Raw genomic sequence first — 20,004 nt, forward strand, 5'->3', positions numbered from 1 at the left:
ATACACTGCTTCTTGAAAACAGATAAAAACCGCTGATGCCCCCCCGCCCCAAAAATACTCACTTCCCATATTAGACAAGTTTTATGGGAAAAAATCTCAAAGTTTTAATTTTACACTTGTTTTAAAAGTCTTGAACTGGGCCTGACATCCAACGATATGGTAATAAAATGAGGGTAACTCAGTATTTGCCCCAATGTTACCTACATGAAAAGAAACGGCCATTTCACACTACACATAGACTCAACTTGAAATAGATCATATGAATAGACTCATATGATGCTGATAGATACAGACTACATAAAATACTTAAAAGAAAAATTCTCATGGCTTTGGGGTAGGCAAAAGTTTCTAGGCAGAATGAAAACTTGAATATAATAATACATACAATTTACCAAAAATTAAAACTTCTGCCTTTGGAAATACATGTTTAAAAAAAAAGAAGCAAAGTAGAATTACAGAAGATGAGCACAATATCCAAGTGTCTAACATGCAGACCACAGAGGAAGCACGAGGAGCCTTGGAGCTTGCTTGGTCTTGTCACCTGTACAGACAGACCAGAGAGGAGCACACAGCACACAAGACCAACACCTGCCTCAGCACCTTCAGTGCTGGGACTGAAGGCGCAGGTCTCACACCCAGTCAGTAAAGATGATTCTATGTGTGTGTGCATCTATTCAGGCCTGTGGGATGCTGTAAGCCAAGGCTAACTTCAGACGTCTGTCTGAAGGTGGACCCTCGTGCTGCTGACAGGAAGTGACCTGAGCCAACAGCATCAGAGAACAGCTGACAACTGTCCCCGGGAAAGGCACTGCTTCAACCCCAGCATTGCAAACAAACAATAATTACAAAATATGTACACAAATGGAGTATGCTCCACAATTAAAGAAGAATGAAACAATTAGTGTTATAACATGAATAAACAGGGGAAAAAAACAAAAACCATTGTGTTCAATAAGAGAAATCAAACACATGACTGTACATTATTTGAGTCTATGTAGAAGGAAATTTCCAGAACAGACAGACCTACTGAGACAAAATACAGAGTAATAACCCAGGGTTGGCACGGATGGGAGATGTGAGTGGGGTCTGAGGACTGAAGGGTAAAAGACATCTTTTGGAAGCTATGACTACGTTCTACATGGGATTATAGCTACATGAACCCATGAAGTCACTGACTGAACTGCATACTTTACTAGAAGGTGAAATACAGTATGTGTACCTCAAAAAGTTGTCAAATATTCTGTTTAGGGGAATGTTTGCAGTAAGTATTAACAAACAAAAGCTGACAGAAGTGTAGCCCCAGTGGTTTCAGTGTGTCCTGGGGACTGGGCAGCAGATGAGACGAATGTTTACCCGTTCCACTGATGACAGCTGTTGCTGTAATTCGTCACATCTTTTATTTGCTTCTTCAAAAAGGTTCCTATATTTCTCTATCTGGGTTTGCTGGGACGTAACTGTTCGCTGTTGTCGCACACAGTCTTCTTCCAAATTTTTCACCTTGGACTTTAAGTCCTGAATTTCATCCTCCTACAATCAATGATATTATCAATTATGTGAAAAATGTACAAGATCTGCTAATAGAATGCACAGCAGAAAACAAGAGTCTCAGATGCTCTCTGATAAGATATTTTCATGAATTGCTGAAAAAAAAAATAAAGCCCATTTCATACTCACTATCAGAAATGGAAGCCAGATATTTTATACTGAATAGCTATTCTAGCAAGTCTAAAGTAGTTACCTTTAATTTTAACAATTTTGAGATATTCAAAAAAGTTTTTGATAAGCTTTGTAGAATTCAGAATTTCAGAATACAGTTTGATATATATATATGCATATATACACAATTTTCAAATCTGATATTTAACTGTAATTGTAATCTAAATTAGGCTATCCAAAATATAATTAAAATGGACTCACATCTTCAGTAGAGCACTCTTGCCAGAGGCCATGCACGCTTACCTTCTTATTGCATTCACACACAACGCTGTCCAGCTCCTCCTGCATCACATGGAGCTTGGCCTTTAGAAATCGGATCTGAGCCTCTGTTAAGTCAAATCATTACATGACTGCTTTTTTAAAAAAAAAAAATCAAATCTAAGATACTAATAACCAAAAGGTCATATTTTATGAGTAAAATATGGCAAAATAGACAGTCTAACAGGAGAACATGGCAGGAACACTGTACACATTAAACACTCCACATGTAGGAAACAAAATACAAAAAACAGCAACAGGTGGTCACATCAACCATGGAGAGTGAGCAAAGGCAGAGGACAAGACAACCCCTTCCTCCTAAGAACCACGCCTACAAACTAGTGTTCTTGCACTTTTACAGACTGGACTCACAGTGATCCAAAATATATCAACCAGAATTAATAGCAGTCTCAGGTTGGCAATGTCCAAGAATTTGACAGAAACAAACACATCCTCTCTAGCAAAAATGAAGTTTCCTATCTTTTAGTCTGTGCTCCCAAACTGACTCCAGATCATTCATTTCCACCCATGACCCAGCCACGCCAAGCAAGCGTCTGGATACTCTTCCTGGGTAAGCACACTGAAGAAGGAAGGTACTGAGACAGTGTTACTGGACTGTTCATGGTACAGCCTGTAGTACCTGTACCTGTAGGTGGATTTCTACACCTCTGTCCTGTAACTGGGCAGTGGGTAACTGTCTCCAGGAACAAACATCTGCCCAGCACATTCTGGAAGGCATCTGAAGAGTAACAACCATTTACTGTTCTTCCTTCTACTAGTTCCAGGGGCTTGACTAGGTCAGTAGATGCTATAAATGCATAACTGAACTGCTTCCCACTAACTAGAGTGCAGCTCAGTCATGACACACACAACCTATTAGGATTCTCCAGTATCAGAATTTGAGAGTTAAACTTTCTGATCATCTATAGTGAATACTTAAAACTAAAAACAAAAAAATAAGACAGGAGGGACTCCTGCTAAACATCCTGACAATCAGAACAAGCTGACAGCAGAAGCAAGCACCTGGGTGGAACAAGCAATGCCCGGGGAGCAGGTAGCCCACATCAATCAGGAGAACGGGCCAAAATGTCTGCAAGGAGGAGACAAACTTCAGAAGAACATAAAAACCCAGGCCCCAGACAGCTCAGAAGAGGTTGGTCTCCAATATAGCTCAATGCACACAAGCCATGTATCCTAGCAACAAGGGAATCTTCACTGACCTTGGCGACCACTGACTGTCTGGCACCCTGGCTGAATGGCTACGCACAGTTGAGACATGACTAGTTGGTCCGTATTAAGCTCAAGCAACGTTGCTCCAAAGGACCATCTGCCTCAGAGCCAGAACCCCCTCACTGTCCTACTACACCAATGGATGTAGTCATGGTGGCTTGCTGTGCCCTGGACTGGACTATCGAACCTGCAAGGTATTCAGTGTTACTGCTGCCACTGTCTGAGCGAATCACGCCTCCAGGTAAAAGGCGGCAGCCCTTAGAGCTAGGCTGTTAGGCTGTTAGATTCGTGTGCTGTGAGTTGCCGTCCTCCCCTTCCAATGTGCAAACAATAAACTGTATATTTGAAAACGACATACTGGCAGCCTCTTATGATACATTCTCGAGGTTTAAGACATCATTGACAAGCTCTAACTTCCAAATGGAGACACCGCTATCACAGCGGGCAGACTGGAGCCTGACTGGAGTCACAGCTAACCGCAGTGTACACCCACATTCACTTCACAGCCAAACGACAGTTCACAGTAACTGTGCTTACACAGTCCAATTGTTCCAACAGCACAGGTGGCTCCTCATAACTTCAGTAATTTTAGGGCATTGCTGCTAACGAATACAATGCTTTTAGATGATTAAATTCAGTGGTTTTTCTAGTAACATGCAGAGTCTAAGTTAATCAGAAAGGAAATTATTTTCATTAAAAACTCATTTGATTACTTATCTGTTGCTAATCAATTCAATTATCCTTTTCAAATATATTGATTTAACATATAATAAATATAATAAAAATAAATGAAAGGGATTCAAAGAAACTCCATTCCAGTGATAAGCTATGGGACGTTTTAATTTCAGTGGAAAACTTCAAAAAACTCAAAACAATAGTATAGTCATGCCCTTCTACAATACAAAACATCTGACAGAGATGATAGCAGAGGAAAGTTCAGTGAACTCATGCCACTGCCCTTGGTCAACAATTACTGATGGCCAATTTAGACTCTCCATCCTTCCTTCCACCCTCTCTATCTCTCTACATGATTATTATCCAGACACAAATCCATAAATCATGATAAATTTTTAAAGAAATAGTTCCCCCAAATCTCTTTTCTAACTAAATAGCTGTAATGTTAAGAGAAAAACTACCAAGAAAAGAAAACCTACCTGTCCCAATGTCCTTACTAACACCACAGAAGCTGTCATCGTCTGCACACTCTGGCAAGACGTCCTCTTCCAGCTGCCCTTCAATCCTGCTAATTGTCTTGGCAAGGGAGAAGTCTGAGAAATCGTCTGGAATGGCCACATCATTGGCAGTCTGCACATCAGGATATTTCAGTTTAACACTAAGAGATAAGACATGCAGGCATACATGAGGAGAAACAAAATGGTGGAAAGGATGTGGAGCTTTGCTCAAACAAAACATATAGGCCTGTTATAAAATTTAAACATAGTGACATCTATGGTGGAGACTTTCGAGGACTTTGTCCTAAGAGTCTAAGGAGGCATTCAGTCCTTACAATGGGCACATGCAGGCCTACTGGTCACATCCACCCTACAGTTTTAATTTTGCACGCTGCTGGAGAAGAACTGTCCGGTGATGCTGCCCCATCACTGAGAAAGAATTACCAGTGCCATCAAACCTAACACTTGTTTTCCATGTGGGGAAACACATTGACAAGAATCAAAGTTAACAAAAAATGTTGGATTTGACTTTTAACATTAAATGGAGAAACAATTAGGGAATGAAACTCACTTCCAAAAGCACTCAAGACTGGACCAGATCAAATACATCAAGATGTCACCAAGACTGTGATTCTGAAAGCTCAGGTTACTTTTAACAGAACGGCAAATGCTTCTGTTTTTTGTTTTTGTTTTTGTTTTCCAGAGCTGGGGACCAAACCCAGGACCTTGCGCTTCCTAGGCAAGTACTCTACCACTGAGCTAAATCCCCAACCCCGGCAAATGCTTCTGAATTCTTGCAATGGCTGCCCTTTATTTAAAGAGTGACTGTGAAGCCAGGTCAAGAGAATTCTGCAGTCATACATGCAGTTTAGCCAACAATCTTTTCAGGCTAGTTTTATTAATTTTATCTTCTGACCCTTCAATTCTATTTTTTTTTCTCTTTAAAGCAATTAAAAGACACAAGAGTTAAAAAAGATTTCTGCATTATTACACTGTAATTACCAGCCTGGGTAGGTTCACAGACATAAAGATTTAACAGCTTCTTGGTTTGGTTTATCCAAAAAAAAAAAAAAAAAAAAAAAAACCTATCATAGCCTGTCTCATGAAAACATATAAACATGTACACAAACGAGAACAACAATACCAACCAACCAGAGCTCCCAGGAACTAAACCACTACCCAAAGAATACACACGGGCAGACCCATGGCTCCAGATGCATATGTAGCAGAGGATGGCCTTGTTGGGCACCAATGAAAGCCCTTGGTCCAGCCAAGGCTCGACCCCCCAGTGTAGGGGATGTCAGGGCGTGGAGGCAAGAAGGAGTGGGTAGATGGGTGGGGGAGCACCCTCATAGAAGAAGGGGGATGGGGAATGGGATAGGGGTTTATGGATACAAAACTGGGAAAGGGGATAACATTTGAAATGTAAATTAAAAAATATCCAAAAGAAAGGAAACATGTTTATGATCATAAAGGTAGTCTTGTACTCTTTAAAAATCAGAATGCAAATTATAACTTTGACATAACCTAATTTACATCATTTCAAACTCTTCCCCTCCCACAAACACAATAATATATGGCATCTGTCAAAAAGTCAAGAACTGGAAGACAATTTACTCTATTTAAAAGAACCTGGCAGAATGATTCAAAAACCAGGGCCCAAGGCTAAAATGATAGTTTACCAGTTAGGAATACTTGTTCTCCCAGAGGACCCAGGTTTGTTCCCAGCACCTAAATGCAGCTCACAACTGCAGGGACCTCTGGGGAGTCGGATACTCTCTTCTGTTCTCAAAGGGAACCTACACGTACATGGCATACACTTATACACTCATAGAAACATATATATATTTTTAAAAAATCTTTAAACAAGACCCAGATCTCAGTACCAGTTTCAATAGTATCTCATTAGAACGGCAATAAAATTTATACTGTTCACTACTTATGAAAAAGTAGTGATTTTGTTTTAGAGAACACAGAATGGTTATTAACTGCAGTAAACAGCTCCAGAATTATTAAGTATGCTGGGATACATGTGGTAGCTTGATATTGGGAGCTTTATAAAAATTGGGAGAAACAGAAAGTTTAAACCTGAGAATGCAGATACTGGGGACTGTAAAAGAGAAAAGCAAACTCTTACTTGTCAAACTGTACTATACCTTGAATTTGTTTTCCTTTCTTTATCTGCAGAGTGGAGTCTGTTTTGAATCTTATTTACAGGACCAGTGTTTTTGGTCTTTGGCTAGGGAAAAAGAATTGAAACTATAATTAACTAAAAGTCTAATCATTTCTCCTTTTAAAAAACATATTTTAAACTTTTTATTTCTTCTGTGCATCATTATTGTATCTGTGTAAGGGTGTTAGATCCCCTGAAGCTAGAATTAAAACAGTTGTGAGCCGCCATGTAAGCGCTGGGACTGGCACCTGGGTCTTTTGGACAGCAGTCAGTGCTCTCAACCAATGAACCTTTTCTCCAGTTCCAACAATTTTGTAACATATGCAATTATTATTTTGCTACAAATAAGAATTGGCATTTTTATATAATTAACTCAACTGCATTTTCAGGCATCCCAGAACTATTCAGGACTGATCTAAACAGCGCCCAGACCAAGAGAATGAGGAATACAGAAAATGAGTCCCAAAGATACATGTATATTCAGCCAGGGAGTGAACGTTAAATAAGGATGCATTGATTCACAGACTTCTGCTCTCCTCATTAACCAACCATGTGGAAAACAGGCCTTCCCTAGCATTGAAATTTACAGTTCCCTTGTGGATAGAAACCTGGAGACCCCAGGAAGCCCGGTTTCCAGATGGACCTCTGTCCCACGCTTTCTAGATGAGGACCTGTCTGACTTTACAGGATTCATGGAGAAATGGAGAGCCTAATTCTATAAAGGTTCTTCTTTGAAACTTTGTTCACTATTCTCCAGTGAAATTATACGGCAGAAATTGTCCAAGATCTTTTATAATCAATGCTGAATTAGTGTATCACAGCTGAGTATTACATTCTATTTATTGCATAATACTCTTCCCCTACTTGTCTTTAAAAACAAACAAACAAAAAATAAAATCAACCCTAAGAGCCAGCAAGATGGCTGGTAAGACGCTTGCTAAGGGTGATGGCCTGAATTCAGTTCCCAGATTTTGCGTGGTAGAAGGGGAGGCCACCTCCACAAGTTGTCCTCTGACATCAACATGTATGAGGTGGCACACATATAGCCTTGGTTTGTTTTATTTTGCTTTTTAGTTAAAAATCCTAAATTCTATAAAATATAACTGTATTAATGGAAAGTTTGATTTCATACCTTGGTTTCTGACCATGGATGAGCCATCCCTTCAGATGACAACAGATCTCTACAAACCAAAAGTAAGCGCTACATTAAAACAGATGGCATTAAGCTGAAAGACTATAAAATTCAACAGTATTATATCCTAAAGATGAAATCTGCTCTAATTCCAACTAGCTATACATTAATATCACATGGTTTATAAGTTGATTTCTATATGTTACATCTAGATGTATGTGCACATCTTTAATAATTACATATGCACACAGAATTAGATTTCACTTTGAGTCTAGTTCCTAGACATTAGTTTGCTTTGAATAATGGCAAATAAAAAGTGCTCAGGGTAAGTAATTCACTACAGAGAAGGTATGACAGTATCTTTTTAGGGGAATGTACAAATTTTTACTAATGTAAATCATAACAAAGCTATCCATTTCTTTAATGAGTCAAAGATGGCAAGATGGCTCAGCATATAAATACACCAAGCCTGAGCACCTGCGTTTGATCCACAGGACCCACATGGTGGAAGGAGAACGCTACTCCATCTGTGCATGCACACACTTGCATGCACGTGCACACAGGCATGGGTGCACACGTGCACTAATAACAGGACAAACAGCCCGTAGTAGCACCTTTGCTTGTGAGCATGCGCAACACCAAGCTATTCTAACACACGTGAACACTTGGTCAGGGTCTCTCTTTCCAACATTATCAACTCATGACAGCAGGGTCCAGCCTGCCTCTCTCGTTGCTTAACGCTTTGAATCTGGCACAGCATTTCACATATAAAATTTTAAACTAGCATTAAGTAACAGGCATCACATAAGTGAGAAGATAAATCTAAACCCATTTTTTATGAACTTTTTTTTGTCTTAGGTTTATAGTTATATCTGTAGTTTAGAACAAGGCATCTCTGTAGGTGTGTACATACACTGGCTCACCAGTGGCTAGATCTATGCACACCCACTCATGACCTTGGAGCTCCAACATCCACTCATGACCTACCGCCTGTGCTGGTTTCACTCTACAACAGACTTAAGTAGTTGTGACAGAGACTATCTAAGCCCACAAGTCTTAAAACATTTGCTATCTGGCCCTTTCCAAGGAGAGCTCTCCTGCCCCTGACCTACTGTCTAAAGCATCTGTATTAATATCATGGACCACACTGTGAAATTATCTATTACTACATGGGGGAAATGCCATCATAATCCCTAGAATGACTGGCCACAGTAGAGGACACACAGAATCAAACAGCTCTCCATCAGACATTACCTCGTGAGCTGGCCGTGTATAGGTTTCTTACAATTTAAGACGGAAGTATACTTGGATCATATCTACTAAAAAGAAGCTCTCAAAATATCTCGAATTTATGGAAAATAGCCTTTTTCACACACAGCACACAAATCTTTCTGAAATTATACATAAGTATCTTGAAGTGTCCTTACTTTAAGTATATGCCTACTATTTCATTAGACATCAACATGTTCCTGCATTGTCCATCTCACCCCACACCTCCCAAACACACACATGTACAACTGAAAATATCTACCAGGGACTGGAGGGAAAGTTCAGTGGCTAAGAGCACTAGACCACAGTTTAGTTCTCAGCACCCAAGTTGGGCAACTCCAGTTTCAAGGAACCCAATGCCTCTCTCCAGATACAGTGACATTCACATGCACAGACATCCACACCCACATACATAGTCAAAAATAATAAACGAAAAATAAAGAACATTTTAAAAACATCTGCCGGGCTGGAGAGATGCCTCAGTGGTTAAGAGCACTGACTGCTCTTCTAGAGGTCCCGAGTTCAATTCCCAGCAACCACATGTTGGCTCACAACCATCTGTAGTGGGGTCTGATGCCCTCTTCTGGTGTGTCTGAAGACAGTTGACAGTGTACTCACATACATAAAATAAATAAATCTTTAAAATAAACAGCTGCCAGCTGCTCATGACTGTGAGGTATACCATGCCACCTCTGCTGGTCCACTCCCTCCCAAGATGCACTGCAGTACAGTGCTCTGACTCACATTAGACTTCTATCCGACAACCGAGGTGGTCTTGGTAGTCAACCTTGCTTCCAGCACACTACGGGAGTTGGGTGTTACACTAAATTCTGGTTTTCTTCCTGTATTTCTGACAGTGCAACCACAGGTGCTGAAGACTTATCATAGAATGCACTGCCTTACCCCTTTAAGATTATTACTGCTCTAAGTGAAATGGACGGCCTCTTTACAGAATTGTCTCTCATCTTTAATAATTCCCAATAATAATCAAATGTCATGTTTCACATGATAAAAGTTACCTATTGAAACGGCTTAACAAAAGTCTATGTTGACAGGATGAGTTATGAGATGAGGGCACCTGATGACATGAGTTCAATCCCTGGGACTCACATGGTGGAAAGAGAGAGCTTATTTTCTGACTTCCACACTGTGTGCACATGTGCACACTAACATGTGTGCACACTAACATAAAAATATCCTGTAGCAGGTAACCAGAGACATCACCACACTGGACATGAGAAACACTTAGTGAAAGATCAGCAGTTTACTTTTAAGCTCCTAAAACCAGTCTTGTGCTCGCTCCAGCAGGAACTAAGGCTTGGCTGCAGATACATCATTTTGATTCTTTCGTTTTCTGGATAAAAGCCAGGCCCAATTTTATCTGTAATCCTAATTTTGGGATTTGGGTAGCTACTGGGTATCTTCTTCCATAAAACACCAGATAGAACCACATATGATACATATCAGTGATTTACTGTTATTTGAACATAGGCACATGCCAAATAATAATACAAACTGTACTTCTGATTTATAGAGAGAAACCCCAAAGTGGTAGGCAGTAATAATCCTCAAACAGCCCGTGTTCTGAAGCTGTCTTCTGAGAATTACAGTGCAATTCCAGCCACACACAGTTTCTGTGCTGTATGATTCTCTCTTCCTTGGTTCCAGTGAGTACCACACACTACCACATACAGAGTTCTTCACAAGACTCATTCTTCACTGTACAGAGGATCCCAGTCACAATAGCTATGTTGCAAAGAGTCTTGCAGGGAAATGCACCAGCAATTAGTACTGTGCACTTCATAGTGGCGGGCAGCTGGCGGGTGGTTTTTAAAAGATCTTTATTTTGATACTTATTTTTTAAGTGAGTGAGTGTGTGTGTACTGCTCAGGATGTCAGAGGTGTTAGATTCCTTGGAGTTAGAGTGACAGGTGTTGTCAGCCAAGCAACATGGGGCTGAAAAATGAATCAGGGTCCTCTGCAAAAGCAGCTAGTGCTCTCAACAGATACCTGTTTAGAGATAATCTTTGGTACTGAATGGAAGAATCACACGTCAATAAAGACTGATTGGCCAATGAGCTGAGGCAAGATTAGAAGGAGGGGCATCGAGAGAGAGAGAGAGAGAGAGAGAGAGAGAGAGAGAGAGAGAGAGGGGAATTTTGAGAAAAGTCAGGCACAGGAGATTCACCCCAGACATAGAAGACGGTAATATAAATCTGACAACCAGGTAGCCAGCTATATAACATGACTTAGAATAAAATAATGAGTGATTAAGAATTAGTTGGTGAATACCAGCACCAGCCCCACCCGCACCCCGCGCTGTCACATCACGCACTTTGCTTCTAGGTTTCTCCTCTCCTAGGACTAGCTAGCCCACACTCCTGCTCTCACCCATGAGCCATAGCAGGATGGAGCTGCTGTGTTGCAAGGGTACCCGACACATGCCCTGGGCCAGGCCCGACCCGCAACTGCTGGGGCGCCAGTGTGCCCTGCAGTTTGCCCTGCCTAGAGAAGTGCTATGTGCCGTGAGCCTCCTACTTCCAGTGCATGCAAAAGATCAAGCCGCACATGCGGAAGATGCTGGGAAGATGCTGGAATACTGGATGCTGGAGGTGAAGAGCAGCGCTGCAAGGAGGATGTCTTCCCTCTGGCTATAAATTGCAGGGTGGGGACCTGTCCTGCGTCCCCACCCAAAAGGTGAAAGGCACAATTGTAGCTTCTAGGTACCATCTGCCTGTTGCTGGCCCACAAGCTGCAGGGGTGGGGGTGGGGACCACGCCCCTGACTTTGAGAAGCTTAGTATCTATAGGACCAAGCTGTGGTTCCCTGGCTTGGTTGTAGGAATGGGAGGTGCTGCTGCAGGGGAAGCTCAAGTGGAACCTAGCTGCTGTGATTGTGCATGATTCTGTGGCCCTGATTCTGCACTGCCTTTCTCTGCCCAGTGACCATCAGGCCTTGGTCAAAAAGCACGCCCAAACCTCTTGGGCCCTTTGTGCTACAGATTACACCTTTGTGATGTACTCTCCATCCACAATCCATAGGTAGCATTGGGGCTGCAGTGCTCGGCCTAGGCCTAGCTGCCCTCAGGGAGAGCCTCAGGGAAGCTGCTCAGACAGCTCCCAGCCCTGTGCCTAAAGCCCCACCCCCACCTCCACCCCCAGGTCTAGTAGCCAGGGGCCCAGTCAGACCTGCACTCACACAGAAGTCATAGCCATCTATCTACCTGTAGCTTGGAAAAGGCCTCCTCAGGTGGTCACTAAGCAGAGGAAGGGCCACTGCCAATCCCTCCCTGCCTTTAGGATCAATTCATGCCCTATCTGAAACCCTAGGGGGGTTCTCCTTCCCCTCACAAAGCCCAAGGGGCCAGATCCTGCCTATCCCCACAGTGTGCACTAAGGGGCTACTTGGTCAGAAGGGAGTCTGTGTGGCCTGTCAGCTCCTCTTCCTTCCCACTCAACCAGCTTGGCTGTCCTGGGCCATGATGGTCAGAGAGATACAAACAGGTAGAACCCACACACCAGCATTTCTTTTGAGTCCCTCCTCTGTCTGGGGCACCCATCCTTTCAGTTGCCAAAACACCCCAGCACCTTCCAAAGGTGTTGCCTCTCACAGGGTCATTGCATTTGGATCTGGGTCCTTCAAGCATCTTGATAGACGCAAATGAGGAGACGACCTAGATGGTCGCTGTATAATCCCTACTCCAGCTGCTCTTAGTGGGAACAGCCTAGGCCTTGGCTAGAAGAGCGAGCGCCCGTAAACTGTTGCTTTGCTTCCTGCTATGCTTCTGTGGTTGAGGGTACAGAGGGTCTTGAGGGTGCTGATGGTCATTTTAATTTATTGCTTTGACTACAACTGTAAGAGGTGAGGCCTGTATCCTACTCGTGGTGATAACCCTGATGCGCTACCTGGAGCCCCATGGACACAGGTCTTTCCTCAGACCACAAGGTTTGGGCTGGTGGCCCGTTTCTATCATGCTGCTGTAATAGATTTCAGAATAAAAAAATAGTTGGTGAACAGAACCAAAGCTACTGACCCAAGCATTTATTCATAGATAAGAAGTCTCAGAGTCATTATTACTGGGAACAAAGTAGAAGGGTGTATGTGGATTGCCCTGGTGCTGTTTGTATTCTGATGTTAATTCTGATAATTCTGGATGAGGAGTGAATCCCATCCTCAGGTGACTGCATGTGAACCTTCACCCTATTTTAACTTGTAAAATAAAGGCTCAAGCCGGTGATCGGATAGTGGGAGAGAGGTGAAGCTAAAAAGTTTTGGGGTAAGAAGGAGAGAAAGAGGGGCAAGGAGAGAGAGAGGGTGTCGACGGAAGAGGAAGAGGTAGAAGGAAGATGGAGCTGAAGCACATGGCCTGGAGAAACTACAAGTTTCAAGGGATCTCCTAGCTGGGGAATAGAGTAGTGTAGTGACAGATCTGCCCAGTCTAGGCATACAGATTGTATTCATGGTAATTAAGTTGTGCTTCCCTTGTATAGGCTTATTTGGGTTGGAGATTTACTGCAACATGGGTGGAAAAACACGAGGTTATGATGGCTTTAATTACAGGTCTCGAGAGCAAAGACAGGCCCATTTAGTCACCATTGTGACTAGGGTCCTCTGTATACTGAAGAACAAGCTTCAGAAAAAAACATAGACTCAGTTGTGAAATGTGGTGCTCCCTGGAACCAAGAAGAGAATCCCACTGAACAGAAACTGCAGGTGTAGCTAGAATTTCATTGTGTGATGCTGGGAATAGCTGTGAGTTATCAAGACAAAGTCACCGCACGGGCTGTTTGGGCCATCACTGCCTCTGCTTCAGTAAGATTATATAATTGTACTCACATAGAAGTCACACTTCTGCTAAACGTACTACAAATATTTTATGGCTGCCTAATTTCGTGATGTGCTAAACATGCCTAGAAGTAAAAAAAAAAAAATATGGTATCTATGCTAATTTATCATTACCTAAACTCTACACATAACTTTAAAAGAAAGGTGGTAGATCGAGAAAGGGCCTAGAAGTCACTTACATCGCTATGGTGTGAACCCCAGGAAAACTAACGTTTGACCTTTGCCCATCACTGACCTTCCCTAAGCTACAGTTTTTCAAATGAAGGCAGTAATATCTATTTTAAAACAATACCTAGAACTACATGAGACAAAACAGGTTAAAAGCCTGCCTTGTATCTGACTAGGAAGACCCAACTTACATATTATACTGTTCTTTCAATTATTAACATTTTCAAAAAGATTTTATACATTAAACATTTACAAGGGTCACTGAAAGAAAGCCGTAATTGAGAACTGAAGTCACATACCTCGAACTGTAACCGTCTTCCTCTTTGCATGACGTAGTCAGTGCTGAAAAAGGCCTAGCTCGCTCTTCCTGCTGCTCTCTCTAGGTAAACAAGGTAAGTCATGAATACTCAGAAGACACTGGCAGGACTGAGGCTAGCTCCCCCTGCACACTCACCATTCCAGAACTACCCAGGGCTCTACAGTATCAGGAATGCTGTGCTATAGCAAATGAACCCTGACTGTTTCCATTTCACTCCTTGTTTGTTCCAAAGACGATCTCTTCGAAGATAAAAGCATAAGAGCAGTAAGGCCCTCATAGCCTTTAAACTCTATAAAGTCCATGTGAAGTTAGGGAGTGAAAGCTTTGGTGAGGAGACATTCAGTAACAAAACAGAGTAAAAGCAAACTAAAGATGGCACATGCTACACTCAGTTAGCTTTTGGGAGTAGCAGGTAGCCTTCCCCTTCCAAAGGTTCTCTGTAGGGACTCCTTAAGCATACAGAAAATGCACCTCTCATTCTACTGTGGCATGCTGCCCTTCTAGAAAAATGTTTTTCTTCTGTTCAGACACTGGCAAAACTGTAAATTAAAGTTAAAATACTTCCAGTAAAACATTTAATTACAAATGCAGCTAGCATATCTGTGATTATTATCTATAAAGTGAAATGTTATAGATGGTGCATTTCTTAATCCTCAGCTAATAAATAATCATAGATTTATATGGAGCATCAAAATAAAATATTGGCAGTGGAAAAACGGCTCAGCTATTAACAGCAGCTACTACTCTTACAGAGAACCCATGTTTGGGTGCCAGCACATGGGCTCCTCACCCACATCAGGAAGCTCACCTATAAGTCCAGTTCCAAAGGATCCAACAGCTCTAGTGTCTGTGGCACTCATGTGTATATACTCACACACAGACACATGGTTAAAAAAGATAAATCTTAAAAAATGAAATGTTATTAGAATTTCTTCCCTGCCTCCATCAACTCCATTTGGGGGAGCAGTGGATTAAAGAATCAGTAAAGTCAGGACAAGAACCTCAGTTATACACAACTACAAAAGGTCAGAAACTGCTCAGTATTGGAATCTCAATGTCTGCTCTCACTACTCAGCTTTCACCTTGAGCCCTGTTTGAACTCTACTGAATTTTTTAGTGTTAATTTAATGATTGCTACCTGTCTAGCCATAGACAAACCCATCAGTGTGGGAGTGGGATCTGGCAATTTCTCCCTTTATTAAGGGTGAGCCTGGGTCAGTATTCCTCACACTGGAGAAGTTAGGGCCCAAGAACACATTAGAACACATATGACACTTACATTTTGGTACTGGAAAAGGTTACTGGCATTAATGTTCTTACTGGTTATGTGACTGGAGCATCTGAATAGAAGCTCCTTTTACCACATGCATTGAAACTACACCTGTATTCACACATTCTTGTTTAGCTTGTCACTGAGCTGATCATCGATGCTTTGAGTATTTGTAATATGCATGCTATGCTTTAAATTTAAAGCTAAAAATTAGCACTTACAGGGGGAAACTGTGCATCTACTTACTATTACTTCCTCAGCTTGTCGAACCAGATTAGCAGTTTTTGCCTCCAATTCTGCATTTAAACGCCTTAAAGCAGAAAATAATGTGATAGTTGGGTTATACTCAAATTATAACACAAACAAACATAATTACATTTGGATAATTACATTATAATCAATTCATGCCAAAGCACACACAACATTTTTAGTCTGAAATGAACCTAGCTACTAGAATGACCCACCACTTCCTACCTCTGATAGGACCACAAGCACTGCCTGCCTGCCCATGGCCCTTTAGGATCTTCCATGAAGTAAGTCGCAGACACTAGGCAAGAGCAAATTGAGTGAGTTCAACTAAGCTTCCTAGGCAAGCGCTCTACCACTGAGCTAAATCCCCAACCCCATCATTTAACCTTTTTATTTTCAATCTTCCCTCCTATAGCACACACACAAGTCTGTATTCACCCAAAGACAGGGAAGAAATATATTTATCTCCACATGGTCAGTCAGCATCTTAACTGGCTTCACAACAGTCTGGGGAGCACATTTAGCCTGGTGCACTAAATTCTATCCCTGTCTATTTCCCTTTTAAAGATTCACACTATGATATATATCTTTTTCTCCTATTGAAGGGTCCCATTTCCAACTATGGCCGAAGTTCTATCAAGGAGTTCTGGAGAAGACTCACTGGAGCATGATTCTAAAGTAACAAAATGATCTAATCCCTAACCTAAGGAGGAGGGGCGGGGGAGGGGAAGGACAGACAGCACCGTAGCCTTCCTTAAAACAGTCGTACCTTTAAGAAATACATTCATGTTTTAGGATTACTTGGCTAAAAGAGAAGAATCTAAGAAATAGACTTATATTTAAAAATGACTTTTAACTTTTTCTTAGAATAATCAGGACTTAAATTGAAACTTAAGAGTCAATGCAGGTCAACCAAGAGGATTAAGAGTATTTTTCTACTCTAAATTCATTAAAATGAGAGATAAAATGTAAAGATAGAAATAACAGCTAAGCTTGGGCTAAGGGGAAATGGCCTCACACTAAGAATGACTCCAAATTCTAAGTGAGAGCCACACAGAGGAATAGAAGAACTGGGTGTGCTCGTGAGTCCTGAGCTTCAAAACGCAGGACACAAAGACCCCTCCCACAACCTCAGGTGAGGCTAGTGATGAGGTGGAAGGACCACCCTGTAATTCACACATGGAGTAAGAGAGGTCTAGATTCACTTTGTCTAGATGATTCGCAGACATGAGGCCAAGCTTCACACAACTTTAGTGTAGAAGAAAGCTAAGTTAGTACAGAGAAGCTCAAAGCCAAGCCACAAGGACATTTTCTCGTCTAGAATATAAGGGCTCTGAAAACTAACTCTGCTGAAGATGACTTTAAAAAAAATAACAAGTCACATTAGCCACCAAGGGAGAATAGGCCAGCACAAGAAGGGAGAAGGGGGTTTACACTATAAAAACCAGAGCGAAACGTAATAAAACATTTTGTTCAGAATTCTAATTTGAAAAAGGGGGAAAGAGCAAGAACAGAGACTGTGAGGGTTTGAGAGTTAACTTCCCCACTAGTGGTTCCCAGCTAGCGGTACGGTGCTGTTTGGGGAGGCTAGGATACCAGGGGAGGTGTTTTAGGCTTTAAGTCCAGCCTCGCTTCCTGCCTGAGCTCTGTATTTCTTGATCTACTGAGGTGCCCTGCCTGCCAGAAACTCCTCTGCCACATACATTATAACCTGAGTTAAATTGTGGAGAAAAGTTCTGATATATGATTTTAAAAATTACATTTAGTTACATTAGGGATCAAGGCAAACAATGTTTTAGAGCCTGTTTTAAAAGGGGTCTACCCAGTCCCTGGAGCAAACCTCAAATAAAATGACGAATTATCAAAAGTGAGCTCCTCAAAATTACAGCTGCTTGTGGTTACTGTTTGTATTTCACTTTGCGTTGTCATAAACAGGGAAAGGGGATGCACAGAGAACAAAAATGGGGAAAAAAAAAACTATCACACTTAGCAGATGGCTGTCTGTCTCCACCAGAATGTACGGGCCTCTACAGCATGAATCACAGTGGAGCAGCGCTGAAGGTCTTCAAACTACTTAAAATCTTCTTGTTGTTGTACTTGAAACATCTTAGTTTAAATGCTTTAAGTTTAAAAAAAATTAAAATACACTTTAAAAAAAATAAGGGTACAATCAAACAGCAAATATAATGGCAGACATAATCTCTGCCCTGGTGGAGTTCAGAGTCCAGTGGAGGAGGCAGAACATAGGAAAGTAAACTATGGCTGGGCATGGTGGTGCAAGCCTTTAATCCCAACACTCTAGAGGCAGATGGTTCTCTGTGAGTTCAGTGCCTAAGTCTACATAGTGAGGTCCAGGACAGCCAGGGCTGGGTAGAGCGTCCCTGTCTTTGGGGGGAGGGGAGAACCATCAAGTGAGTTTATTTTAAGAAAATATGTTAATTGCAAAAACTTATTAAACAAATGGGGCCCTGATCAGCATGAGCAAAGGCCCCTCTGAGTTTTACAGTCCAAAGGCAAGTGCGATTTCTCTCAAGAAGAGAGAAGGGAGGAAAGAAGGACCATATCCCTTGTGACTGGAGAGTTCCGCACTCTATGTGTAAGAAAGGAGGAGCAGAAAGTTAAATGAAAAAGCCGGAGTTGCCAAAACTTTGCAAGTGCAATAACGACAACTACACGCAGTTCTAAGCAGTGCAATGGCAAGATGAAATGAAAATGAGAAGGTTGCTCTGGCCTCTGCAGGAAACTCAGGAAGGGTGCTAGACAACGTGAAGCCTGTGTTTCCAAGAGCTTTGCAATTGCCAGAGGACAAGACAAGGTAAGGGCTATCATCCTTCTTCCCTCCCACTATAGACAGGCCTTTTCATTTGGAAAACAAGCCTCCAAGAAATTTGCGCAAAGTAAACTCTAGAACTTTGAGAATCCTCAAAATCTACTCTGGGGCTTTCTCTCTCCCAACACGGTTTTGAACTACATTTTTGCCACCAAAAATATTTTTCAGAGTACTCCTGTGAAAGAACCGAGGCTAAAGAAAAATGGGGAGAGAGGAGGTCCCTATAAGCAGCCACCCTGCAGGAAAGGCACCCCAGTAACCTCCCTGGAAATAGGAGGGATGCTCACTTGTACTCTTGCTCCCGAGCGAGAAGGTCCCGTCCAGCTGCAAGCTGTCCGCGCGACTGAGGACCTGCAGCACCACGCCTCTGCAGACAGAGTTGTAGAGCTCAAGTTCAAGAGAGTCAGGTGTCTGTCCCTTCCGCCCTTCCGCCCGTCCGCCAGCCCGCAGCCCAACCACCGGTCAGGAGTCTGGGTCGAACTCACCGGCACTCCAACACTTCGACCGGCCATCTTTACCTATCCTGGAGCGATGCGGTTGCCATGGTAACAACACATCTTCCCGCGAGAGTTCTCAGGTCTCGGGCAGCCTCGCGCCAGAGGGCAGACTCTTCTGTCTCCACCTAGAACTGCCTTTTGCATAGGCTTTGCCCAGCAGCTCCTGGGTTCCCTTAACCTACCGAGAGTAGCGCTTTAACCCATAAACCTACGAGTCCTCTGCCTGGAGATGGAAGGGTTTCTGACTCCACCACGCAGACAACAAGCAGGTATAAGCCTCTATCTGAAAGTGTTTCTCCAGCCCAGTAGGCCACCCCGACTCGCAGAACTCTGCTAAAATGGATTTTTCGGTGCAAATTCTATATTTTCTGATTGCAAATATTTATTCACGCCACGGTTGAGAGCTCAGGCAGTCAATTTTGGCTCAAGTTTGAGTCCAGACATAGCAATCACAAACCTAAACCACTTCCTCTGCAAGATAGGACTAAGAATAGTGTCAACAGCCCCTAGTAACTGAGAAGTAAATGAGCTCATACTTCAGATCCTGCCTGCAACACGGGTCAGAATCCAATTGTTGGGGAATAAAACTGAAAGTCTAGAAATAAGCCTTCCCGTTTACTTGGTCCAAGGACGCCAAGGTCATTCAAGAGGAGGAGAGTGTTCTGCAACAATGGAAGGCAACTGCATGTCCACACAGTAAAGAATAAACTCCAGTTGATATTTCACACCAGATACAAAAAGGAATTCAAATCATAGCTAAAGGAAAAACTATCCATTAGCACCATGTGTGTGAATTGTCGAGCCTCTGAATTAAGAGAATTTTTTTTTGCTATGCCCCCAGAAGAACAAGCAACTGGTTTTATGTTTTGGTTTTTT

General features: G+C 42.2%; 1 protein-coding gene and 1 pseudogene across 1 annotated transcript in view; one reads left to right on the forward strand and one right to left on the reverse strand.

The window, feature by feature from the left end:
• Nucleotides 1-19,403, reverse strand: part of Tex9 (testis expressed 9) — a 35,288-nt gene extending 15,885 nt beyond the window's left edge. The window contains exons 1-9 of the mRNA XM_032909638.1: nt 19,117-19,403; nt 18,919-18,998; nt 15,799-15,862; nt 14,263-14,342; nt 7,682-7,730; nt 6,533-6,615; nt 4,359-4,537; nt 1,960-2,042; nt 1,354-1,527 (exon numbers count right to left, since the gene is read on the reverse strand). Coding sequence (XP_032765529.1) covers nt 1,354-1,527; nt 1,960-2,042; nt 4,359-4,537; nt 6,533-6,615; nt 7,682-7,730; nt 14,263-14,342; nt 15,799-15,862; nt 18,919-18,998; nt 19,117-19,143 — 819 coding nt within the window. The 5' untranslated portion in view covers nt 19,144-19,403. The remainder of the gene's footprint in view (nt 1-1,353; nt 1,528-1,959; nt 2,043-4,358; nt 4,538-6,532; nt 6,616-7,681; nt 7,731-14,262; nt 14,343-15,798; nt 15,863-18,918; nt 18,999-19,116) is intronic.
• Nucleotides 11,359-12,271, forward strand: LOC116907150 (annotated as a pseudogene).
• Nucleotides 19,404-20,004: the final 601 nt, after the last annotated feature.

Source organism: Rattus rattus, chromosome 8 (assembly GCF_011064425.1).
Source record: "Rattus rattus isolate New Zealand chromosome 8, Rrattus_CSIRO_v1, whole genome shotgun sequence".
Classification (NCBI taxonomy): Eukaryota; Metazoa; Chordata; class Mammalia; order Rodentia; family Muridae; genus Rattus; species Rattus rattus.